Source organism: Indicator indicator, chromosome 20, assembly GCF_027791375.1.
Source record: "Indicator indicator isolate 239-I01 chromosome 20, UM_Iind_1.1, whole genome shotgun sequence".
NCBI classification, from domain to species: Eukaryota; Metazoa; Chordata; class Aves; order Piciformes; family Indicatoridae; genus Indicator; species Indicator indicator.
The window spans coordinates 12,098,193-12,123,599 of NC_072029.1; the positions used below are offsets into that span (position 1 = coordinate 12,098,193).

The 25,407-nt window shown below is 42.0% G+C and overlaps 1 protein-coding gene across 1 annotated transcript in view; it reads left to right on the plus strand.

The window, feature by feature from the left end:
* The window catches only part of MYO3A (myosin IIIA), an 86,576-nt gene that overhangs the window by 41,519 nt on the left and 19,650 nt on the right, over window positions 1-25,407 (plus strand). The window contains exons 9-26 of the mRNA XM_054390080.1: window positions 1,808-1,907; window positions 3,300-3,416; window positions 4,499-4,603; window positions 4,698-4,781; window positions 5,839-6,041; window positions 7,531-7,629; window positions 7,731-7,845; window positions 9,846-9,972; window positions 10,928-11,138; window positions 12,306-12,453; window positions 16,334-16,487; window positions 17,555-17,643; window positions 19,337-19,466; window positions 19,584-19,754; window positions 20,283-20,362; window positions 20,989-21,066; window positions 23,292-23,497; window positions 24,442-24,553. Of these exons, the coding sequence (XP_054246055.1) occupies window positions 1,808-1,907; window positions 3,300-3,416; window positions 4,499-4,603; window positions 4,698-4,781; window positions 5,839-6,041; window positions 7,531-7,629; window positions 7,731-7,845; window positions 9,846-9,972; window positions 10,928-11,138; window positions 12,306-12,453; window positions 16,334-16,487; window positions 17,555-17,643; window positions 19,337-19,466; window positions 19,584-19,754; window positions 20,283-20,362; window positions 20,989-21,066; window positions 23,292-23,497; window positions 24,442-24,553 (2,329 nt within the window). The remainder of the gene's footprint in view (window positions 1-1,807; window positions 1,908-3,299; window positions 3,417-4,498; window positions 4,604-4,697; window positions 4,782-5,838; window positions 6,042-7,530; window positions 7,630-7,730; window positions 7,846-9,845; window positions 9,973-10,927; window positions 11,139-12,305; window positions 12,454-16,333; window positions 16,488-17,554; window positions 17,644-19,336; window positions 19,467-19,583; window positions 19,755-20,282; window positions 20,363-20,988; window positions 21,067-23,291; window positions 23,498-24,441; window positions 24,554-25,407) is intronic.

Here is a 25,407-nt window from a genome sequence, read left to right on the forward strand (position 1 = left end):
GCTTACTTCTGGAGCTTCTTCTTCAGCTCGCTCTAGTTCTGACCATAAAGCATGGACTTGTCTCATGAGGGCAATAAAGAACAAAGAGTCCTTTTAAAGATCTCTTATTTGCTCAGTTAAGAACATGTATTTTCCCCTGCAGTTTGTCAGGGAAACAGCCATTTCTTGAGGCTATTATGAAGGACCAATAATCTGCTTTTTTTTTTTTTTGCAAAGTATGGTAAACCAGCAGATTATGCAGAGCAGAACATGACCCAACTGGCTGGACATAGGCCACCTCTGAATCAAAAGTCCCACAGCTCTGCTGGGCAGCACCGTGCTCTCAGCAACATTGCATAAGCTTGAGAACAGCTCCCTGGGTGCAGCCACTGCTGAGCAGTCAGTGAAACACAGAGGGAGCTCAGGTCTGGCATTATGCAGATGCAGATGAAGTCTTACCAACACCCTGCTCTGAATTCAAGTACAGATTTTGCATGGATATCAGCATAGAGTTTTGTTTAAGTATACTTCACGTGGTGCATCTGTTGAAGAAACAGAATCACCAGCAATGACAGACCCTGTACAGGTTCCTCTGTGCTGCTTCTTTTCCATTTGTCATTTTTAATGCTGTTTGTAGCTGCTGGGAGGTGTGTAGCTGTTCCCACCTTCACCTTACAGAAAACTTGATTATTTGTAGTTTCTTCTTTACACCCAGACTATGGGCAGCCCTTTTCCTGTCACTTCTTAGCTTGTAGAGGATTCTCCAACCAGTTTAGGCAGAGAGTTCAACAGGGCATCATGAATCACACTTCCCTGTTCATGGTATTTTTGGAACTATCAGAAATCTTTTTAAATGCATTCTGACAATTTGGAGAAAGAAAGAAAGGAATAAAAAAAAAAAGCTGCAGTTGCCTTATTTTGATTTAAGTGAATCTTGAAAGATAAGCAGAGGGGTGTGAAGGAGGATGCACAGAAACAATGCTGCCTTGACTCATTTTCTTGTCTGTGCTGGGTTGATGTTTCTGGCCTTTAGCTGCTTGAATTGCTTGTTCAGAATGGCTGCAAGATCTAATGTCTCCAACAACTAATTTCTGAAGAGAAGAGAGAAATGTGGTTATTTCAGTTCACTGTGGCTGTGGACATGACAATAATGAAATTTCAGCATTGATGTCAATTGCACTGATGCAGGGGGTTTGAAATGCTTGGAGTTTTAGCAAGTGAAGCAAGATAACTGCCCTTGAGGGGTCTGTGCCCTTTGACAGCAAGGCAGAAAAATATTGTGTTCTGCAAATCTGCTGCTCTGCTCTGGAGAATGGAGAATATAATCTGGTGTAACAAGCACCAGTGTTCTCATAATGGCAGCTGGAAAGGATTACAGGAGAATCGATTTTATGTAATGAAACTTCCCAGGCATAGAGAGAGATTTTCTTAAAAGGGAAAAAAAAAAAAAATAAAATTTCAATAAAATCGAAAAAGATTGGACCCTCAACCAGTCTGTTTGTGGTACCAAACTGGGAGGAGTGGCTGTACTGCCATCCAGCATGGCCTGAACAGGGTGGAGAGCTGGGCAGAGAGGAATCTCATGAAGTTCAGTAAGGGCAAGCATAGGTTCCTGCGCCTGGAGAAGAGCAAATCCGTGGATCAGTACATGTTAGGGGCTAATCTGTTGGAGAGCAGCTCTGGGAAGAAGGAAGAGTCCTGGTGGACAACAGGATGACCATGGGCCAGCAATGTGCCCTTGTAGCCAAGAAAGCCAATGGCATCCTGCAAGAGCAAGATCTGCTCTGTGTTTCTTTACAACAGGAAGCTGCCTGTCTTTCTTTCCTAGGTTTGAACGTATTCATACAAAGAAAGGGAACTACAGTAAGTCATTTGTGTCAAACCAGGAGGAGGTAGATGATTTAGCAACGTTGGAGGTACTGGATGAGGTAAGGACCTCCTTTTTCACATTTTCCTGAAGAGGGGCAATCATATATTAAACCACAATGGTGTGCTGTTGATTTGCAAGTGCAGCTACGTTGTCACACTTCAAACTGGCCTGATGGCTCTCTAGCAGCAGCATGGATTTTGCCCAGTTTATGCTGTAGTTATTTTAACTTCATGTTAATGAGCAGAGGAACAGTGAGTGCCTCTTTTCCCTTTCATTTCTGCAGTTTCTGAGTGGGTCCCTTTAGTGGTCTAGCTTCAGAGAGGTGCCTCTGAGTTTTTCTGTCCTAAGCAGTAGATGTTTGATCATGCTGCAAGTAAAATTCACTGGGTAATTCCAGCATCATACTGGTGTTGAGCCTTTTGAAATCATCCAACAGCAGTTCTAATGAACATAGGTTGTTCTCAGTCCCCTTTCATCCTTGGTGATAAGAATTTACAATAAGGGTGGTGAGGAACTGGAACAGGTTGCCCAGGGACATCATGGATGCCCCCTCCCTGGAGACATTCAAGGCCAGATTGGATGAGGCCTTGAGCAACCTGGGCTAGTGGAAGGTGTCCCTGCCCATGGCAGGGGATTTGGCACTGGATGATCTTCAAGGTGCTTTCCAGCCCAAAGCATTCTCTGAATCTATGAACTATGTAAGTGTACAATGGCATTTTAGCAATTCAAGGAGAAGTGGTTGTGCAGCAGCAAAGAGCAATCACAGCAGAGACTGGTTGTTGATATGGAAAGACATCTGACTGTTTACATCAATAGGATCCAAAATGCTGAATGTGTTTGCCTTGCCATAAGAGAGAGTAAAGCTGCAACAGCTGTAGTGGCAGTAATGAACTCAAGCATATGGCTCTTGCTTGGTGAGTTCCAAGACAGGACTGCCTTATGGAAACTTTTGATTCATTGAATTAAAGCAGTACTTAACTAAATCAGCCCCTTAGGGACCCATAAGTATATAGTGTTCAAAGTACATCTTGTTCAAAGCTCTTCAGATACAGAACTTTGATAGTGATTATAACAATAAAGATCCCTGTAGGTCTCCATTATTGCTTTTAATCCAGTTCTGAGCAAGCCCATCTGAACCAGGAATTGCAATTGAATGCAGTGAAGGAAGGCATCCAGTGTGTCCACAGATCTGTCATTCTTCCTGTTGTTGGAGTAGATGACCTTTAAGGTCCCTTCCAACCTAAGCCATTCTATGATTTCTATGAAAGTGAGTTTGGATTTGGGAATGCCATTGTGTTTGAAAGCATTACTCCTGATCATCATCAGTTGTATTCCTGACTATTAAAGCCTTTCCTCGCTATCCTCACTCCTTGTAACTGTAGAAATATTTCTGCACTTTGCTATTGTTTTTTCCTCCATTGATTCAGTGTTGCTCTTCTTTCTCCATCAGAATACAGTAACAGAGCAGTTGCAGAAGAGTTATGCCAAGGATCAGATCTACACATACGTTGGGGACATTCTCATCGCTGTCAATCCGTTTCGGAACATAGACATTTATTCTTCACAGGTGTGGTTCTGTTAAACCAGCCCTGATTTCCATTACGGTATCTGTATTAAGTATGGTGTAAGACCATGCTTGAGATTTACTCCACTTCACTCTGTAAAAGAGAACTACCAATGCACTTGTCCCTTTGAGTGCATGTTGATGCACATCCTTTTCACGTGCCAAATTTCAGCACAGAAATGAGAGACTCCAAAATATTTGATTTCTGATGTCTACAGTGTAGCTCCTGTCTGAAGTGCAAACAGCTGTATCTGAGCAAGTCATCTGTTTTAATCACTGGATAGATATGGGATTTTTGAGGTTGTTGTTCTTCTAGTGACTTTCAACATTCACTCTAGGATGAGATAAATTGTCCTAAACTTAATGAGATTTATTGACTAGCACCCCACAGAGTGTAAAGATGCTGCTCTTAGCAGCCAGTCCAGAAGTGTATCTATACAGATAAGTGTTTTTATTCAAATGAATCATAACCCTCTTTGTGGGAGGGAGAGAACATTCTTTCTCCTCAATTTCCCATAAAGAACTTCTGTGAATGGCTGGGTTTAGGAGCTGGGGCCGTTGCCTCCCAAGATTGCTGGGGAAGCTGTAGCTATTTAATTAATCAGACAGTTCACAAAGCAAGCCTGTGAAAATTTCACTTTTGTGAATTTGCCTCCCCGTTATACAAAAGGGGACAGATATGAAAGTCTGGCCATGCAGTAAGTTGGTGTCATTGATTATCAGATACTACAGGTGCAGACAAATTCTTTTTACATCAATATCATGCAGAAATACTAAGATGATGTGAAGTACAAATGAAGTTGTAAGTTGAGGTCTGACAACATTAAATTTTCTTCTAATAATTTGAGTTTCATCACATCATCAGGGCTGACATCACACAAAATTGTGCTTCATCTTCTGTAGCAGTTCTTGCAGTACTGAGTGCTTACAGATTCGTGGTAGAGTGAGTGCAGTAACAACTCACTCAGAAAACTTCACTGCTGGTAACCTCAGCATGCTGGAGACTAATCGGAACACCAAAACAAACTGATAAAGCTCAAGTGGTTGAAGGGCACTGATAACATTTTCATTTTTCTTACACTTAGTATTCCAAACTATACATTGGAGCCAAGCGGACTGCCAACCCTCCTCACATTTTTGCTGTTGCTGACATAGGTTATCAGTCCATGGTGACATACAACTCTGATCAGGTAAAGATAAGGAGCCTTGATCCTATCCTTTGCTAGGCTGAGAAACATGTAATGAACTCCAATGAACTCAGAGCTGTGCTCTTGTTCTCTGCAGTGCATCGTTATTTCAGGAGAAAGCGGAGCTGGCAAGACGCAGAGTGCTCATCTTCTGGTTCAGCAGCTCACTGTCCTGGGCAAGGTGTGTTTCAAAGGAGATGCCTCTGGAAGACCTTGCTCTCTTAGGCATGTCTGAACCTATGGACAGGGCATTGTTAGCAGGGCGAGACTATATATATTTTCCCAATAACTTCTGTAAGGTTTGACTGGAGCATGATGTTGGTCTGTCTGCCCCTTCTTTCCTCCAGAACTAGGGTCACTAGAAAATATTTTGGGGATTCTGCAAGGAATTAGCCATTGCAGTGAGGGCTGTGACTGCCTGTCCCTTGCTTGAGTATTTTCAAATCACCCCAACTATACTAGATCAAATCCTCTTCCAGCTTTTCACCTTCTTCCACAACCAGATTGCTGTCAGTGGGGCATGGTCATTCTGGGAAGTGACCACCATATTTATTCAAATAAAATGCCATTTTTGTTTGTGCAGGGGGAGGTGGAAGCAAGCTACATTGCAGTATCTAAAGGGGACCTACAGGAAGGCTGGGGAAGGACTGTTTAAAAAGGCCTGTGGTGATAGGATGAGGTTGGATATTAGGAGGATGTTCTTTACAATGAGGGTGGTGAAATACTGGAACAGGATGCCCAAGGATGTGTTTGAGGCCCTATCCCTAGAGACATTCAAGACACAATGTGGCCCTGGGCAGCCTGATCTAGTTGGAGATGTCCCTGCTGACTTGCAAGGGGGTTGAACAAGATGAGCTTTGAAGGTCCCTTCCAACCTGATGGAGTCTGTGAACCTGTGATCTGCTGGTATGGTGGAGTGGTGCAGTAAGCAGATGCAAACAAGAATCCTAAAAACAGGCCAACCATCTCAGAGCACTGGACCACTAGAAATTGATTATTTCTAATGTTGTCATTACCATTATGCCTGTTGTCTCTTCCAGGCAGCCCTGAGTTCTGCAGGTCACTATATTCTGCTAGGTGTCATGACATATCCTTTCTTTTCTTTCCATATGATCCACATGGGAGTGGCTGCCCTGATGATGTCATGCTTCACAATACCTAACTAGAAGAGAAAAGAAGCATTTAAGGATGAACTTACTTGAATGATTACTGATAAGGAATATTCTTTTCATATCCAGGCCAATAACAGGACTCTACAGGAGAAGATCCTCCAAGTGAATAACCTTGTAGAAGCATTTGGCAATGCAGGCACTATCATCAATGATAACTCCAGCAGATTTGGAAAATATTTGGAAATGAAATTCACTTGTGGTGGCACTGTAGTAGGAGCTCAGATTTCAGAGTATCTCCTTGAAAAATCCAGAGTTGTCCACCAGGCAGTGTAAGTATAAAAATTATATTTGACCTAATTTGGGACCTACAATGCCGGAAATTGTCTTGGGTGAAAACATGCAGAGGAATAAAGTACTGGAGGGGTATTTTTATAAATGATAGCTTCTAAATCTGTAAGATAGCTGAAAACTGTTCCTGGCTGTTTATTTCTTCATTGCCTTATTTTAGAAAATTCCATCAAAATGCGTATCTGGAGCCCTCAACACAGGAAGGACATGGACCTGATGAAGTGGGTCCAGGGGAGGGCCACACAGATGATCAGGGGGCTGGAACACCTCTCCTAGGAGGACAGGCTGAGGGAGTCGGGATTGTTCAGCCTGGAGAAGAGAAGGCTCCAGGGGACCTAATAGCAGCCTGAAGGGGGCTACAAGAAGGCTGCAGAGGGACTGTTTGCAAAGGCCTGCAGGGATAGGATGAGGGGCAATGGTTTGAAAGTAGAGAAGAGGAGATTTAGATTGGATGTTAGGAACAAGTTCTGCACCATGAGGGTGGTGAAACACTGGAACAGGCTGCTCAGGCCAGTAGCTGAGTCCTCATTCTGGGAGAAAATCAGTGACTGATTACCCAGAAAATGCTCCCAGCTCCAGATCCACTTTAAACCAAGACATTTTGAACCTATAGGTTCCCCTACCTTTCCATGACACAATGAAGTTTCAGAGAGCCTGCAAAGCATGGCCATGTTACCTAATGGAGGGAGATGAGGGGTTTGCTCCTATTCCTTAAATTGATGCTATTTTCTACTACTGACTGTCTGCAGTAAGATACATATTCAGGTTGGCACTGGACTCTGATCTAGGCACTCATCATACAGAGAGGAGTGCAGTGGGCTCTGATCCTAATATCAGAAGCATGTCATGGTGTTCTTGGGACACGTGCCTCAGCTCCTGCAGAAGCCAGTGCTTTGAACACACTTCCTATTTGCCATTTCATGGTGACTGACTTCACCATCCCAGGGTTCAGTGATGGTTGCAGATTTCCACCTAAACATTCAGCTCTTCCTCATAATGTGCACGGAGACCTTTGATGTACAATAAATCTTCCCTGCTGGGTTTGGGCATCTAACATTTAAGGCAAAGCATGCCAAGTCATCAGGCCCTTTGCTTATGTGCTTCCTTGGTGCAGGACTAAAGGACACAGCAAGCATACTGAATTCAGTGAATCAGGGGTTTAGAGCTCGCTCACAATCAGATTTTTTAAACTAACTGGAGGTTAAGCAGCCCATTTGATGCAGGTCAGCATCTATCAACTATATCAAAGGCAGAGCAGCATTTACCTGCTTGCAGCACCAAGCAGCCACCCTGGCAGCTTCTGAACAAACACTCAACAGCACTTCAACTTCTGTAAAAAAGCTTTTTGCAGAGTTCTCTAACAGCCTTGCTTGTTATCAGAATAACATTTGATAATAAATAGTATGTATGGCATCAGTAAATGTAACACAATTGCATCACTAAACCAGTTTCTTGTTTCTGTTGTTTCAGAGGAGAGAAAAATTTCCATATTTTTTATTATATTTATGCTGGCCTGGCAGAAAAGAAAAAACTGGCACATTATAAACTGCCAGAATATAGACCTCCCAGGTAAGGCAGTTTATTTTTACATAAATTGATTGCTATGTAATGTGGGTGTTGAATTCCCAGCTTCATGTCTGTTCTGACTCTGTATCCATTGACTCTCTCAGGTATCTGCAGAACGACCATTTCAGAATAGTGCAAGATTTCATGAACAACAGCTTTTATAAGTCTCAGTTTGAATTAATTGAACAGTGCTTCAAAGTCATAGGCTTCACACTGGAGGTGAGTGCTGGGAACTGGTTTTGGTCACCTTTAATGGCTATCTCTGTCAGGAAAAAATAAAAAGACCAAGTGTACCCTCAGCAATTTTGTTGATGATGATACCAAACTGGGAGGGGTGACTCACACCCCTTTGGAGTGAAGCTCCTCACTAACCATTTTCTGAACCATTCTCTCTTTATGATCTTGTGTCATTGCTCCACTGGACGTTAAACCCCTCTCCTCAGGCTGCTGTGGTATAACTAAACAGGCTTCTGGATTTATAAAGTAGGATACAAGGGAAGAAAACTGCATTCTCCACTTTAGTTCTCTCTTCTTAAGAGAAATGATGCATCACAGCTGTAGTTTACCACTGACTTTATTTATTACAAATGATAATAGGAATATGATGAGCATGATCTGCATAGTGCTGCAGAATGGATGTATGGTTTCATTTATCTGACAAACCTGTGTGTTGTAGGGAGCTTTTCACAGAAAAATATTCACTTCTCTCAGTGTGAATGTTGGAATCCCTGAAACAGGAGATGTGTTCACCTATTCTGTTGTTCTTTTACGTTAAGCCATAGTCGCAGTGGAGTTCAGAGTCTCTTTCTGCTCTGCATTCTTATTCACAGCTGCACTTCATAACATCACACCTGTGCTATCATGGCCTTTCACACCTATACTGTCACCTTTCCAGAAGCAGTGTGGGAGGATATGCACAGTTCAGCACTGATAGGAGTTTTGTCACAGCACCAGACTTTGAGAAGTGCCAGTTTATACTATGAAAAGCAGCAGGTCAGGTTTTGTTTCCAGTTCTTTTGTTCGCTTGGATGGATGGAAATAATAATTATGATCATCCAAAAGAGACCTTCCTTAGCTATTGAAGATCCAGTTAGAACTAGGTCACTGGCCACATTGTGCAGTTCTAGCATGTATCTTCACTTGATTAACTCAGCAAGCCACCGTGAGCTGAATCTGTGAAGAGTTTTCTACCTGTAGGACCCCCACAGCTTCAGAAGCAGGATGAGTACCATAGGCAATCTAACTGTGCTTACATGTGAGCCCCATCCATGCTAGCCTGTCTTCCCTTCTCCACTGAGTGGCTGTGTTAGCCTTCTTCACCCACTGAAGTTCTGCTGTAGAATACATGTGCAGAGACAATTTATTTTCAGTAAGAAAAAGACACTGAGTTCCTTTCCTAAGTTCAGTTTGCACTAATGCAGCCTTAAGTTTTGACACCCATCCCAGTCCTCAGAGGAGGTCCTATATAAGCATGTTTCATATTTTATTGACAGAAAATCTTGGCCAGAATATCTTCTCCAATCCAATTAAAACTGAGACCAAAACAAGGCTTGATTTCTTTAATTTCTTTTTTAACTGCCTGGCAAGCTGTAATAATAACTACTGTCAGTACTCCCTGTCTCAGAACCACACTGTTTTATTTCAGGCTGCATGGCAAAAATTAATAGGAAAGAACTGCCTGAGGTGACCAATAGTCGTGCTGTATTAGACAGATCAAGCCAGATTTCCAACACACTGGAAAAGGGCACAAAAATGTCAGCAGCTCTACATACTGAAGCATAATGGCAGAAGTGAAGCTATCCATTTCTTTGCATTTCATTCGTGTCCCTAAGCTTAAAATAAAAATGATTGCTTAAAGCCTAGGTAAACTCTGTGCCAATTATCCTGAGCAGAATCTTTTAGAGTGAGCTTGTCCGGTTCATCTTGGTGCCACTGGAATAATAAATTTATTAACTGCTAGATTAACTTCTGAAAGCATGCAAAATAAGATCAAATATTCTAGAGCAATTAAGGATTTTATCTGAGTAAATGATGCCTGACATGGTCCCAGCAGAGCATTGAATGCTGGGGATGAAATGCTGTGCAGTTATGGGAAGTCCTCGAAGTAATGGGTATGTGGCAGCCAACAGGAAGCAACACACCCATGCCCATTGCACAAACCAAAGTGACAGATCTCTCCTGGCTATTAAATACTGCGACTTTCTTAATATACTTTTCAGGAACTTGGAAGTGTGTACAGTGTCCTGGCTGCCATTTTAAATGTGGGAAACATTGAATTCTCTACAGTGGTGTCTGAGCATACAATTGACAAGAGCAACATTTCCAATCCAGTAGCCCTTGAGAACTGTGAGTGGTTTTCCTTGATCTAGGATTGTTTTCCTTCAGTGTTTTGGTAGCAGATTTCTTTTCTTGCAAGAGAGTCATAGATGAAAACTGTATTCCCATGGAAATTTGGCACCAATAATTAAATGCTGAAGATGGATTAATTACAAGCCCACTTGAATTCAAATGCAAAAAGGAAAGAAAAAGTTCCACGCTATGCACCTCATTTGACTAACCAGTTCACTCCCATTCAGGAAACATGACTAATTCTGCAGATGCCTGAGAAGAAAATCTTTGGAATTTTTCCAAGGTTATTTGAACATCTGATGGAGAACATCATTATCCCTTGGATAGTTTCTCCCCAGTTTCTTTCTCAGATACTCATTACCTGTTCTCCACATGTGCCAGTTGGAATATGTCTCACTAATTTTTTGGGATACCTTACATCATAGGCTACCGGGAGGGGGAGGAGGAAAAGGCCAAAAGATGTTCAAGAAACTCTTCATAATCACAGATGGGGAGCCAATGATGTCTTCATGCTATCTTCTCACACATCCCCCTGACATAGATAGAAGACTATTGGGGAACTGGAAAGAAGTACCCCTTTTCTGGAGCAAAAGGAGGGCAGCAGTGGTTTATATGGATCAGTTATGACCAAGAGAGATATTCACACCTCCCAACTTGCATATTCCTGACAGGGTCACCTACATTTCTCTGTAGAAAGTTTGGAGAGATCGTCTCCTTGATTAAGCAATGGGGAGCTTAATGGCCTGTGCTTGTTGACAACAGGGAAAGCTAGGAAGGTTGGTGACTAAATTAAATGCTGCTATTTGTTTAGTGTGAACACCCTCATTAGTCATAGTTCAAGACTTTGATTTGACCCTTATTCATAATGAGTTGTACTTGTAGCTTCAATTGCAAAATGCCTGGTTTTCCTTCCAAGCTCTGCCTGAGCTGTGCCTGTGACCTTCCTTCCTAGGTGCGTCCTTGCTTTGTATTCAAGCAGATGAACTGCAAGAGGCCCTCACCTCTCATTGTGTAGTGACTCGAGGAGAAACAATTATTCGTCCCAACACTGTGGAAAAAGCCACAGATGTCAGAGATGCCATGGCCAAAGCGCTCTACGGACGCCTCTTCAGCTGGATCGTCAACCGCATCAACACTCTGCTCAAGCCTGACAAACACTTAAGGTAAAAGAAGCTTTGCCAGGATAAAGAGATTTTCCAAGGGAATAATATTGTCTACACTACAGCATTTAGTGTTCTCATCTGCTTTTTCTCTCCTAAGTTTGGTTTGTTTTTTTTTTTTTCTGACATCCCTATATTACAATAAGGGAAGGTCTTAATCTCTTGATCGTGTGCAGTGCAAATACAGGAGGTCTGGACAGCACAAGGGTCCAGTGTCTCCCTGTGTGACCTTTACTCATTTAAGACTTTGAGACATACATTTAAACCCATACTACATTCTAGTCCTTAAAATACTTATTGAGGTGCATAAAAGATCCAGGTATGCATTCTTTTGACATTCATGTTCATAGATTCATGGAATATTCAAATAAGCAGGTTTTAATTGTCGTGAATAAATAACATGAAGATTATTTGATTTAATGACAGCAATTTTTAATTTCAAGATGCCAGTCAGTAAAGCCTTTTTTTACTACAGGAGAAACTAAAAGAACTGTATGTTGTTTCTATACTATAGTCAGCGTTATACAACAGAATCATAGAATGGCTTAGGCTGGAAGGGACCCCAGAGATCATCTACTCCAGCTACCCAGCCATGGGCAGAAACACCTCTCACCTAGACGTTATTGCCCAAGGCCTCATCCAGCCTGGCCTTGAACACCTCCAGGGAGGAGGCATCCACAACCACTCTGGGCAACCTATTCCAGAGTCTCACCACCCTCGTACTGAAGAATTTCTTCCTAAGAGCCGGTCTAAACCTTCTCTCCCTCAGCTTCAAACCATTCCTTCTTGTCCTGTCTCTAGACACCCTTATGAAAAGTCCCTCTCCAACTTTCCTGTAGGATCCTTTCAGGTATTGGGAGGCAGCTCTAAGGTCCCATTTGAGTCTTCTCTAGGCTAATAAAATTGTAAATCCTCTATATGCTTCTAAACTGACTTGGTCATGATGTGATTTTGTGTGTCTGACCTGCAAATACAGTTATCATTGAACCGTTGTGCATTTATTGTATTCCAAACACAAAACCTGAGTGTTATTTGAAGGGGTATCTGGTTTAGCAAAGATTATTCTGTTTGATGAGCATACAGGTTTGGCCCATGATTTCCTTTTGTGAGATATTAATGAAGGTAGTCAGAGAAAGAGACAACACTGTGAAGCGTATTTAATCTTTGCAGTGGAAACGATGATGGTTTGAACATTGGGATTCTTGACATCTTTGGCTTTGAGAATTTCAAAAAGAATTCTTTTGAGCAGCTCTGCATCAACATTGCCAATGAACAAATCCAGTTCTACTTCAATCAACATGTCTTTGCCTGGGAACAGGTATGTGTTGGATATTTGGATAAAGTTTGAATTACAATCAATTTACAACCTGTTATGGAGAAGGAAGAATGGAGCTTCTTGAGTAAGGTTTGAAAACTTGAATGACTGTTGAAGTTTTTAAACCTTACTCAAGAAGCTTCATTCTTCAACTATGTTGAAGTTCAACTATAGTGGAAGTTTTAAAACCTTACTTAAGAAACTCCATTCACTATTGTTGAAGTTCAACTATAATTGAGCTTTAAAAACCTTGCTCAAGAAGCTCCATTCTTCAATTATTATTCAAGTTCAGCTATAGTGGAACTTTTAAAACCTTACTCAAGAAGCTCCATTCTTCCTTCTCCATAATAGGTTGTAAATTGCAGATTACAACAAATGGTTTCTGAGTATGTATCCCGTGAAGCAGTGCTTGCTATTTGCAAGTCAAATGCCTACATAAAATGCATCAAACTCAAAATTTACAGTATCTAAGCAACATAAGGCAGTGATAATCAGTTTGATGCAAATGCAGTGTTGTTTGCTTGAGGAATAACATGAGTGATGTGTGATTCTACAGTAAAAAACATAAATGAGGGGTAACATAATTTGTAAAGTGCAATGTTGGTAATAGCTTACTAATAAGCCTAATGAATATTGAAATTCAATTATTAAAAACTACAAATCTCGTGATTATTTTGTTCTTATTCAGGTGCTAGGTAATCTAAGCTAAATAATGATGGCTTCCATCTAAATAAATTAATGTAAAATGGAGAAAAGGAACCGAGTTCTAGTTATAGAAGTTTGTGAAACTGAAGAGGAGAGTTAAAAAAACTCATCTCAACTTTGTAAATAACCCCATGAGAATTAAATTAACCATCTTTAATCAATATTCAGAGTGGGTATTTGAAGAAATAACAAGTCCTTGAAAAAAAAAATTAATCTTGCTGAAAATACAAATGTTCCATAATTCTCTGTGAGCAGAAGAATTGACATTTGTAGATGAAATAATACTTTGTGTTTTATGGAAATGATTTGGGTTTATGATCACAGAATCATAGAATGGCCTAGGCTGGGAGGGATCCTAGAGATCATCTAGTCCATCTAGTCCAATCTCCCCACTGTGGGCAGGGATGCCTCTCAGTTGGGCTCAGTTACTCAAGGCCTCATTAAACCTGGCCTTGAACCTCCCTGGGCAACCTATTCCAGAGTCTCACCACCCTCATACTGAAGAACTGCTTCCTAAGATCCAGTCTAAACTTACTGTCAGCCTAAAACCATTCCCCCTTGTCCTGTCTCTGGACACCCTTATGAAAAGTCTCTCTGCAGCCTTCCTGTAGGATCCCTTCAGGTACTGGATACGATACATAGATGAAAATCCACTTGAATACTAACTTTCATTATTAGCAGGAAAAAGGGTGTTTTGTCACTGTTAATCACTGTTTAAGGATGAGACAATATTTGAGTTTGGAATGTGTCAGTCTAGAAGTGTATCTACATACACCTGTAAAACTGAATTATTTTTTTTACATGGATCATTGTTTTATCTTGTTTCACATTATTTCAGGAAATGCTTACCTTCCAGCCTTGCATGTGACATATCTACGTTTGACTATCAATAATATGACAAACCTACTGGGAAGTTAAGGCCTAAATCAGTTGATGATGAGTTCCCAGTGAACCCATGTCAACCAAATAAATAGTGGTTGCATAACTAGGGAAGGTGAATCATTTTTTGGCAACTTGAGCAACCAGTGGGGTTGGACTGGATGATCTCTGGAGGTCCCTTCCAACCCCTAACATCCTGTGATCCTGTGAACCCAAATAGTCAATGAGCTCATAGGGCTGAATTCTACTTTCAGTGTGGCAAGTGACATAGAGTCATAGAATCATTATGGTTGGAAGAGACCTTCCAGATCATCAAGTCTAACCATTACCTAACTCTGCCAAGTCTGAAGCTAAACCATGTCACTCAGCACCTCATTTCTACCTCTTTTAAACACCTCCAGGGATGGGGATTCAATCACCTCCCTGGTGAGCTTGAAGTACTAACATAAGTTAATTCTGTCAGCTCCATCATCTGCAGGTAACTTTGTCCAGCAAGGCAACCTTCCCATTTCCGTGCCATTTGTGATTGTTCTGTAAGGAGTAAAAGGTGTGATGTCAGAGAGCTAAAACATTTAAGAAAGTGGCAAGTTGATTTTCAGTTGGAAGGATGCTACCTTTTGCATTAAACATATGCAATGTGTATTTTACGTTCATATGACAATTTAATCTGCTACTTAAAACTGGAAAAGGTTCATTTTGAATAAGTCTTTGATATTCCCACTTAAACCAAAACATCATCATACCATGTTCTCAGCAAAATGCCGCTGTTTAGGGTTTTTTATTATTGTTATACATGAAGACTGTTTCCTAAGGCATTTAACAGTTCTTTTGTTATGAAGAGAAACACAAGCTGAAATTACAGAGTTGAGATCACAGAAAAGGTACCACGCAATACTGAGGTAGGAGCCCAAGTATTAGTGGAACTCAGTTGTTCCTTTTGACATCCCATCCATAGGAATGCTTTCCAGTGGATTATGCTTTAGAATTTCAATGAGCAGCTGCTATTTTAGGGAGCCTTCTTGTCATAAAACATCATGGGGGATTACAGAATGCTGTAGCTGATTCAGCTTATTAATTCAAATAAGATCAATTTCGTTACAGTTTTATGATGTGCATCATTAAGTCTTTTATTCTTGCTGCTTGTATCCTAATAATGCAGCTGCTTGTATCCTAATAATGCAGCTGAAGACCAGCATTGCATAAGAAAATGTAATATGGTATCCTATTTCTGAGCCATCTGTCACACTGATGCCTGGAAGATTTGGTTATCAGCTGTCCTCCAGGAGCCCATGGGAAGGGATGGGATGAACTTCCCAATCCTGCTGGACAGACAGCAGCATTTAGGAAAGCCTCATCACTGGCGCTCATTCAGTTGTGGAGGTGCAGACACAAGAAGCTGAATGGTCACACACACTGCAGGCTTGGAGGTCAGGCTCCACAGGCTGCCTGGACATGGGGGGAGCAGATGTTGCTGTTGTGGTGTAGCAGTACAGCTGTTACAGATATCCTCTCAGTTTTATCAGCTCTTGCAAACAGCCTCTCACAAGTGTTCAAGACTGGCAGAAGTTAATCATTAGATAGGTTGCCTGTGAGAGTTTGTCTGAGGATGTCTCATGGAAACACTCATCTCTGATAGATTCATCCTGAGCAATCTCTTCCCTTTTGCCCCTGGGTAAGTGTGCTCTCGATAATCCTGAGCAGTAACAGCTGGTTTAATGAACGAAACATCTGTGTGTTGGTGAAGCCATAGCCCTTGGTTAAGCTACCCCTGCTACAGCATCACTTTTGGGAGGCAACAGGGATTCATTCCTTGCCTGCCACTATCTCCTACAGGTGTAGAATGAACTTCTTGACTATATCAGTGATGCATTTATTACTATTCTGTCTTGTCCTGCTAGTCAGGTCATTGATCAGAATAAAATGCAAAACTCCACTTGTCCTCTGCTTCAGAGAAGACATGGATGAAGTTAATGTTCTGTGTCTGAGATGAGGAAGCCCTCATGGGGCTGTAGGAGAGATTCTTACTGCTTACACACTGGTACAGGTGTATAAACAGAGATATCATCTATCTTTAGAGTGAGGAGTGTCCTGGGAAATGAGATCAGTCTGAGTACAAGGAGGTTGTTCATTGTGATACATTCCATCTGATGTTTATTCCTGCGAAGCCTCAGTGTCTAGCCCTGGGGCATATCATTTTTTTCAGTGTTGTTTTAATTTGCTACAATTGACAGTTTGTGAATTGTTTTCTGAAGTGGTCCTGTATACATAGCCAGAACATGCCTTCTGCTGCCTGTTACAGAATGAATACCTGTATGAAGGTGTTGATGCAAGAGTTATAGAATATGAGGATAACAGGCCCCTCTTAGATATGTTCCTGCAGAAACCAATGGGTTTATTGTCCCTGCTGGATGAGGAAAGTCGATTCCCACAAGCAACAGATCACACACTTGTAGGTGAGTATCTGGTATATTTCACAGTTTTACAGGGTGTCTTCTGTTTGGCATGTGTAGCTTAGGCTACATGCTAGATATGTTTTTAGAAAGCCTCTGTTCCATTGTCACAGTGTGTTTGAGGCAGGCAGGCAGGCATGACAGGATGGGTAGATGCATTTTTGGAGTGAACAGAGAAACATCAAGAGTACAAATGAACCTAAGCTGCTGATCCACATTTGGAATTCTCCTACCTTCAGGAGTGTTTTTCAGCTTTGAAATACAAATATCAAACTGAGTAAAAACTCTAGGTTCATATGTCAAGGACACTCTTTCCAGAGTTGAGTCATGTTCAGCTCAGATTTTTGATGAGCCACATCTGAACAAAAATGTTAATACTTTTTGAAGTTAATGGCTGAAAACCTGCCTCAGTGCCTTTCAGCAAATAGTTTCTAGGTTTGTTTGGGTTTTTTTCTGTTTGAAAATAAAATTGAACCACCTAAATCTCTTGTAATTCAGATCCTGAATATCCAAAGCTGCTGAGCAGTTGCAATTACAGTTGATTTAGTTACTTCAGTGGCACTTCTGCACAGATAAATCCTTGTTTTACTCATTTTTGAATGTGCAAAGTGTCAGATGAGAGCTTTAACCAACACCCAATCACAAAACCTAATAACATCCAGCATCAGTGCCCGTGTTAAAGCAATTATATGAGCTTGTTGTCTTTCTGTCCTCATACCTTTTTAGTCTGCAGTGCAGAGGCCCTCAATCAGTTGGCAAATACTTCCTCACAATTCCCCTGGGAATCCTTAGAAAGGATTACTACATTGTTTCATATGTGGGGATCAAAAGCTTAAAAAGGCAAAAAAATTGGTACAAAGTAAGTGACTGATCCAAGAGTTCTTATATTCTCTATCCGGTGCCTTTTGTTATGAGAACATTATGGTACCTTTGTCCTTAAAAACATCAGAGTCTGTTTTGTGCTTCTGCATTGTCTGAGAAGTTAGGTAATGTCCTTAAGAGTGGTACAGCTTCAGAAGACAATTATTGCACAGCAACTCCAGTAAGATGAGCTATGTGTTTCCTTCCAGAAAAATTTGAAGATAATTTGAAGTCAAAATATTTTTGGAGACCCAAAAGAGTAGATCTAACCTTTGGGATTTATCATTATGCAGGAAAGGTAAGAGACCTAACGAATCTAGTTGAATGGTAGGGTTGGAAGGAAATAGGTCAACTCTGTTGGTTCTCAACCTCAATCTATTTAGTCCTGGCGTGGAAATGTTGGTAGTGTCTTACACATCAAAAGGAAACTGCAAAAATGTTTTCCCTCATTGAAAATAACCCAAACCCAGTACTGGGAGTCTATTTTTCTCAAATATCACCAGGCAGATGAACTGACTGTGTTATAGAACCCAAACATACCTCTGGTGTCATAGAGCACCTCAGGGCTCCTCCCCTTAGCTCCTCAAAGTCCTGTGCCATGCTTGCTCCCACTGCTTTGATTCAGGATCCAGCTCCGTTTTTCCTGCTACCTCCTCCACCTCAGCCTTACTTAGTTCTCAAGTTTGTCACCAGACAGACAGTGCAGGCCCTGCTTTCTGCTTCATTTGCTGGGCAGCATCTTGCCCTCCTGTAGAAGGTAATGTGCTGCATGTGCCTTTCAAACTCTGGAGGAGTTGCTGAGGCACTGCAGCAAGATGCCTCTGGTCACCTGAACCTCACCTTGTGGAAGCAGGAGCTCCCACCTCCTTTTGAGCTCTTTTAAAGGGTATGGGCTGGGCATTGCTGTCTCACATGTGAAACTGTGCTGAGTCTCTGCAGTGCTAGAGCAGCTGGCCTGGGAAGAGGCAGCATGTTGCCCATCAGCTGACAGAAGGTAACTTGCCCCTTGTGTAAGACAGCCAGCTACAAAAATCCTGCAGTAGCTCCTCTGAACCTCATCTCCAACTGAATTACCAACATATCTCATTGCTGAGGAGCAGAGAGGCAGCTCTCCCTCTGCTATTCCTCATACCAGCCACTGAAGATGGGGATTCCACCAGAGCCCCATTATCCCTTTCCAGTGTTCAACAAGTTGGGGGGTTTGTGTTAGGAAATTTCTCCTGCTGTGATTAAGTTCATTACTCCTAGTCCTCTTCAGTGGGGAACTGGTGAACAGTTTATTTCCTCTTCCTTTACAAGCCTTTTTTTTTTTTTTTTTTAATTTAAGACTGTTTCTGGGTTGTTTTGTGATTTATACTTTTTTCCAAATTAAATATGTCTCTATCACCTACCCTTCTTCTTCACAGGCCAAGGGGTTTTGTGAGTCATTGAGACAGAGCCCTGGAGGTACATTTTGTGTTAGATCATTCCTGGAATTTCCAGAGATATCAATTGCCAATATGCAGTTTCTGATTTTGCAAACTCTCTTTACAATTAGTACAGAGATCTCTAGGATGAGTGGTAAATCCTGGGTCCAATACAGCACAGTATAGCTGAGACAGGAAGATTGTACAGTGAGCTGGTTGCAATCAAGCACGTTGTTAATTGTGCATTTCCACATGTGGTGTAAAGGAGGACTGCAATGCACTTGTGCTACTGATAAATCCACACTGGCTAAAACTAATATCATCATATCTGCATTAGGGAAAATAAATGTCTCAAGCTACTTTGGAATGATGGATTTGCTTTTAGTGACCTGCATCATAATGGTGCTCAGTACTCAAAAGTTTAGAACCTCCAGTGATCAAAAGAAGGGCTGTGAGCAAGGGGGAGCCTGAGGGATGAAAACATATTTGTGTATCTTGAGCTGTTAAAAGCCACATGCCAGAGTGCTTAAATTTACAATTTCTTCCCAAAAGCTCAGAAGATGGATAAATGCACTTTTTAAACAGGTTCTCTATAATGCAAGTGGATTCCTAGCCAAAAATAGAGACACTCTGCCAGCTGATATTGTGCTGCTGCTGCGATCATCTGAGAACAACCTGACACGACAGCTGGTAACCCATCCTCTTACAAAAACAGGTATTGCTCTTGTGGCACTCTGATTCTTCTCTAGCCTTCATGATGACCACTACTAGGTTTCATATGACCATTTATTGATGACATCATACACTTTGTGGCTTAACTTTCCAACCTTAGAATCTATACAGAATGGAGTCCCACACATCTCAAGCTGCAGGGGAGGGATTGGTCTGGTCAAGTGCCAAGGAAGTGGTAGAGGCTTCTGTAAGGGTCCTCTCTTCAGGGTAGGGGAGCAAGACAGGGAGTGGAGTGCATCCCTTGGGTTGAGGACTGAACAGAAAGGATCAGGTAAGTCACTGGCCTATTTTGGATAGTATATAGATTGCTTGGTTTGTCTCAGTGCAATTTTTCTCTTAAGTAGCAGAGAACCAAGCTTGGTGCTCCAAACATCTGCTGCAAAGAGTAAGGGTCCACTCCTCTATTTCCCAAGTCTTGTAATCCTTTACAGTAGGTAACTGATGGTCCTAGTACTGAGCCCTTCCTTAAGGAGTTCCTAAGTTGGGGTGAGAAATTCATGTTCCTTAGCTCTGCAGAAATTAATCCTAAATTGCTCTGCAATGGAATAAGGTCCTTGCAGAGTGCCTTAGGATGTTTTAGGATGTAAGTCTCCTTTTACAACCAGTTTGTGAATGTGTTGTATATTCCCTGTGTGATGGTACTGATGCCATACAGTGAATGCTTTACAACATTACTTTCTTGTACAACTGCATGGGAGATGTAGAAGAACAGAAACAGGAATAAGGTGGTTCAGCATGGCTTTTAGTGTAGATAAGATGTACCCATTTTGGTAGGTTGCTCTCTTTTCTCTTCCCACAGGTAACCTGGCACACACTAAAAGCAAAACTACAATCAGCTACCAAATGTGGACACCCCAGAAATCAATCAGTCATACAAAGGTAAAAACCTGGTTTTGTGCTTTTGTATGGAGCCCTAATTTAAACTAGAAAGGCAATACTGTTACTGGTACTAAAAGTAAGCAAGTAACCCCTTCCTTGGTTTTTTTCTCCCTCTCCTATTTTCTTTTCTGTTTAGCTGGATATCTTTGTGTTGTGCAATTCATATTCCTTCCGTGAGGTAAAAACCTAACATTTCCCTTCTTTCTGGTTACAATTTTATAGCAATTTCAGGGAAAGAAAAAAAAAAAAAACAAACCAAAAACATTTCCTAGCTGTATTGTAGCAAAAAGAGAAATTACAATATTGGTGTGGAATATAGCCAAGTTCCTTAGAGAACTCCCAAAATAACAGAACCTCAGACACTGCCAGCTTGTTTGTGGCAGTTATTAGATGCTCTGTTATCAAACTGTGTCCTCTGTCTGTGAGCAGTTGTGTATTGTATAGCAAAGTGATGTGTTGTACTGGTGGAACTGGTTTGTGCTAGCAACCATGCTGTAACAACTTCTGTTTAGAATTATTTCCCTTTTAATTAACAATCTCCTCTGAGGGGTGCTTCATTGTGGCCATGGAAAGGGCACTACAGGCTCAAAGAGATAGAGTGTCATTTGCTTTCTTCATCTCTACAGACTGAAGCAGGAGATACTGGGCATCATCCAAGGGAGACAACCAGCATGAAAACACAGACAGTTGCTTCTTATTTTAGGGTAAGATATCAAATCTCTTTGTAAGTTTTCTAGAGTAGAATGCATGTTTATTCTTTCACTTTTTGAAATGACTTAGAGTCAGCAGTGATCTATTTAGAGTTTGTGAACTGCAGCAGTCAGTGCAGTACAAATATTTAGAGGAGATTGTGAAGTTGCATCTTTAATTTTGCTTGATTGCAGAGTCACATTTCTGTCATGGTGACAGATGATGATTGACAGCAATCTCTCACTTGCCCATTTTTCCACCAAGGGAGATAAAGGGAGGTTGGACATTAGTATTATGGCATTTCTGTAGGAGTTTAAGAAGCAAGAGAGCAAAGTTAATTTGAAGCTGGAACTCCAGAGAAAGATCTTTACGGTCACTACTCAGAGGTTGTTCTGAGTCCTCCTTATGGCTCCTTCAGCAGTGCTCTTGACCTTCTCAAACAGTGGCTGTTTAAGAGTCCTGCAACAGAGAATAGCTGTGCAAAGTATTTTTTTTCCTGAAAAATGGTGCACAGAGTTGATTCACTTAGGCTCACTCAGCTCTGAATTTCCAATTCTTATTGGTCATCTCTCAAAGATGGCAGAACCATAAGGGTTCATGTGCATCTATGACATAGAATAGTAAGAAGCAAGGCCTATGTTTAGTAGATATAATTGCACAGCTCTGTGGACTGCAGAGGATAATTTCAGCCTAGATATCATGATGGTCCAAGGCTGCATGGTATTCTAAAGTTCTAGATGGAAAAATGTATTGAATCTCATTCAAAACTCATGTCTGTGATGCAGTGCATTGCCAGCACATCTAGCAGCAGAGGCTGCAAATGAGTTAATTATATTTACACTTCACTGTTATTATTTTCTGTGATGGAAATCTCTGCTCAGATGATGCCAGCTAATGCTCTTAAATGAAGATGCAGCTACAGTCCCACTGATTTGCTCATAAGCAGAAGTCTGTGGGTGATTGAGAAACACATCTGCCACCTCAGACTGAGTGGAAAAAAATATCCATTAGTGTGTCCTACTTGTTTGTGTTCAATTGGCACACTGGTGATGGAGCTAATTAAGCACTTTGCTGCATGGTGCAGTGTCTGTCCTGAATGGAACTGCACATTTTAATAGGAAACGTATGGCTCCTGACGTCCTCCACTACTTCCACGTATCCAACCTGCTGCTGAACTGTGTTACCTCCTAGCTGCCTCTTTCTGTTGAGTCAAGTTGAATCTTGAGGAATGAGCCCCTTCATTTCTGTTTTAATAAGATCCTTCCAGGAAGCAATTTTACAGAATGCCAGTCAATCCCTTCAGGTATTGGAAGGCAGCTCTAAGGTCCTTCTGGAATCTTCTCTTCTCTAGGCTGAACAACTCCAGCTCCCTCAGCCTGCCCTTGTAGCAGATCTTCAAACAGGTGACAACAGGGAAAAGCAGTGGACTCCAAGTACCTAACAAGGCTCCAAGACAAGCAAGCGAAGGGAGAGCTTCTATCTTATTAGACATTATGGCAGTTTGTGAGAATGTTCTGTGTGGAATTCAGTGCATCCATTTGGAATAGGTGTTTCTCTCAAGTAGTATAAGCCAATAGCTTACAGTTCTTATAGCTGGAATTGTTGTTAGGTCATTTAGACCTGGGCTTGATGGAGTGGGTCTAGAGGAGGGCCACAAAGATGATCAGAGGGCTGGAGAACCTCTCCTGCGATGCCAGGCTGAAAGAATTGGGGCTGTTCAGCCTGGAGAAGAAAATGCTCCAGGGAGACCTTATAGCTGCATTTCACTATCTGAAGGGGACCTACAGGAAGGCTGGGGAGGGACTGTTTAGAAGGGCCTGTGGTGACAGGATGAAGGGCAATGGTTTGAAAGTGGAGCAGGGGAGATTGAGGTTGGACATTAAGGAAGAAGTTCTTCATGAGAGTGGTGAAATACTGGAACAGGCTGCCCAGGGATGCGGTTGAGGCCCTGTCCCTGAAGACATTCAAGACCAAACTCAATGTGGCCCTGGGCAGTCTGGTCTAGTTGGAGGTGTCCCTGATGACTGCAGGGGCGTGGGAGAAGATGGGTCCCTTCCAACCCAATGCAGTCTGTGAATCTGTGATTTTACCTCATTGACCCCAAAATTACCAACTGACTGAAATGGGACCGGGCTTGGACATAGTTCTGATCCTACAAAATCACATTTCAGCCACACATAGACCTCTGTACAAGTTTGGTAAATATGCTGGTGGCAGACTCCTTGTTTCTTTCTTGCAGTATTCTCTGATGGATTTGTTATCCAAAATGGTTGTTGGCCAGCCTCATTTTGTCAGGTGCATCAAGCCAAACAACGACCGGCAGGCGAACAAGTTTGACAAAGAGAAGGTGCTGGTGCAGCTGCGGTACACGGGGATCCTGGAGACAGCAAGGATCCGGAGACAGGGCTACTCACACAGGATCCTCTTTGCTAACTTCATCAAACGGTAACACTGATGGGGAGCAGCCTTTTTCTCTCCTGTCACAGCAGCAGTGTCTTTGGCATGGTCTTTAAAGAAAAAAAATACAAAGATATTTGCTGTGATAAAGAAGATTGCAGCCTGGATGGCAAAGAGCAGTTCAGGGACAAGATTAGTGACATGTTTTGCATTGGTGGGGGAAGATGTTCTTGAGAGGAGAAGGCTGAGAGAGGATCTTATTAATGGCTATAAATATCTGAGGGGTGGGTGTCAGGATGAAGGTGATGGTCTCTATTCAGTGGTGCCCAGTGACAGGACAAGGAACAGCAGGTACAAGCTAGAACACAGCAGGTCCCACCTCAACATGAGGAGAAACTTCTTTGTGGTGAGGTTGATGGAGCACTGGAGCAGGCTGCCCAGAGGGGTTGTGGAGTCTCCTTCTCCAGAGACTTTCAAACCCTGTCTGGATGTGTTTCCTGTGCTACCTGCCCTAATGATCCTGCTCTGGCAGGACTGGATGATCTCTAGAGGTCCCTTCCAACCCCTACCATTCTGTGATTCTCTGTGACCCATCTCAGGACGATTGTTTCAGGCTCCCTATGCTTTTGGGTGAAAATCGTCTTGCTTATAATCTGCACGTTTTCTTCAAGGACTCAAGGCTTAGAAATGAAAAGCTTCAAATTAAAGCTGAGAACTTGGGCTGCACACTTTTTAAAAGCCTTCTGCTGTTGATACAGAACTCAACAACCCTCCAGGGTGTGCAATATGTCACTCATCCACTTCTGACTGAGTTTCCCAGCACTGCATATAAATCACAGCAATTTCTTTCATAAGCTGGGTTGATATTTTTTTAATGCTATGTTTTCTTTGGTGGACCTCTTTTTATTTTTTTAAATGAATTATTTAAATATATTTGCAGCTATTGATCACTATTAATGTAATTTAAAAAAAAATCATGTGTTTGTCTTTAGGTATTACCTCATCTGTTACAAAACAAATGATGATCCTCCAGTCAGCCCAGAAACTTGTGCTGCCATCTTGGAAAAAGCTCGCCTTGACAACTGGGTTCTTGGAAAAACTAAAGTAATTTTTCCCTCTACTGTACCTGCATTGTTGCAATCTCTCATTGTTCACTAAGCAATTTGTTTTCTCAATCATTTTGTTGGGGTAGCTCTTGAGTCCATCTCTCGATTGATACAACTCCACCTTTTGCTGGGTGCTGTTCCCTGTTGCCTGGCTAGAATTCTGACCCTGTAAACCTCAGCATTCTGGTCAGCTCTAGTGAGGCCACAGTGCAAAGCAGTGTGTGACAACAGCACTACTGGGTTTGCCTTCAAAAAATGTGGTAGTAAGGATCCTGCAGCAGTGCATCCAGTTTAGGGGGCCCCAGTATAAGGGAGACATGGAGCTGCTGGAGTGGGTCCAGAGGGAGGCCATGAAGATAATCAGAGGGCTGGAGAACCTCCCTTACGAGGACAGGCTCAGACAGTTGGGGTTGTTCAGCCTGGAAAAGAGAAGGCTCCAGGGAGACCTTAGAGCAGTCTTGCAGTACCTGAAAGGGGCCACAGGAGAGCTGGGGGTGGACTTGTGTACAAGGGCTTGTAGTGACAGGATGAGGGGGAATGGATTTAAGTTTGAGGAGGGCAGATTGAGGCTGGAGATAAGGAAGAAATTCATGACAGTGAGGGTGGTGAGACACTGGAACAGATTGCCCAGGGAGGTTGTGGATGTCCTCTCCCTGGAGTTATTCAAGGCCAAGGAATGTGTTTGTGTCCCTTGTGCTGTGAACTTTCAGAGGTTATGTGAGCTTCACACTTGATAAAAGTAAATAAGCATTGCCTTAGTTTTAAAATTGGAAAACATAGGGGTTGAAGGTTCCAGATCAGGATCACATTTATGTGACAGACATCAGATTTGTGAGGTTCTCAATACTGTCA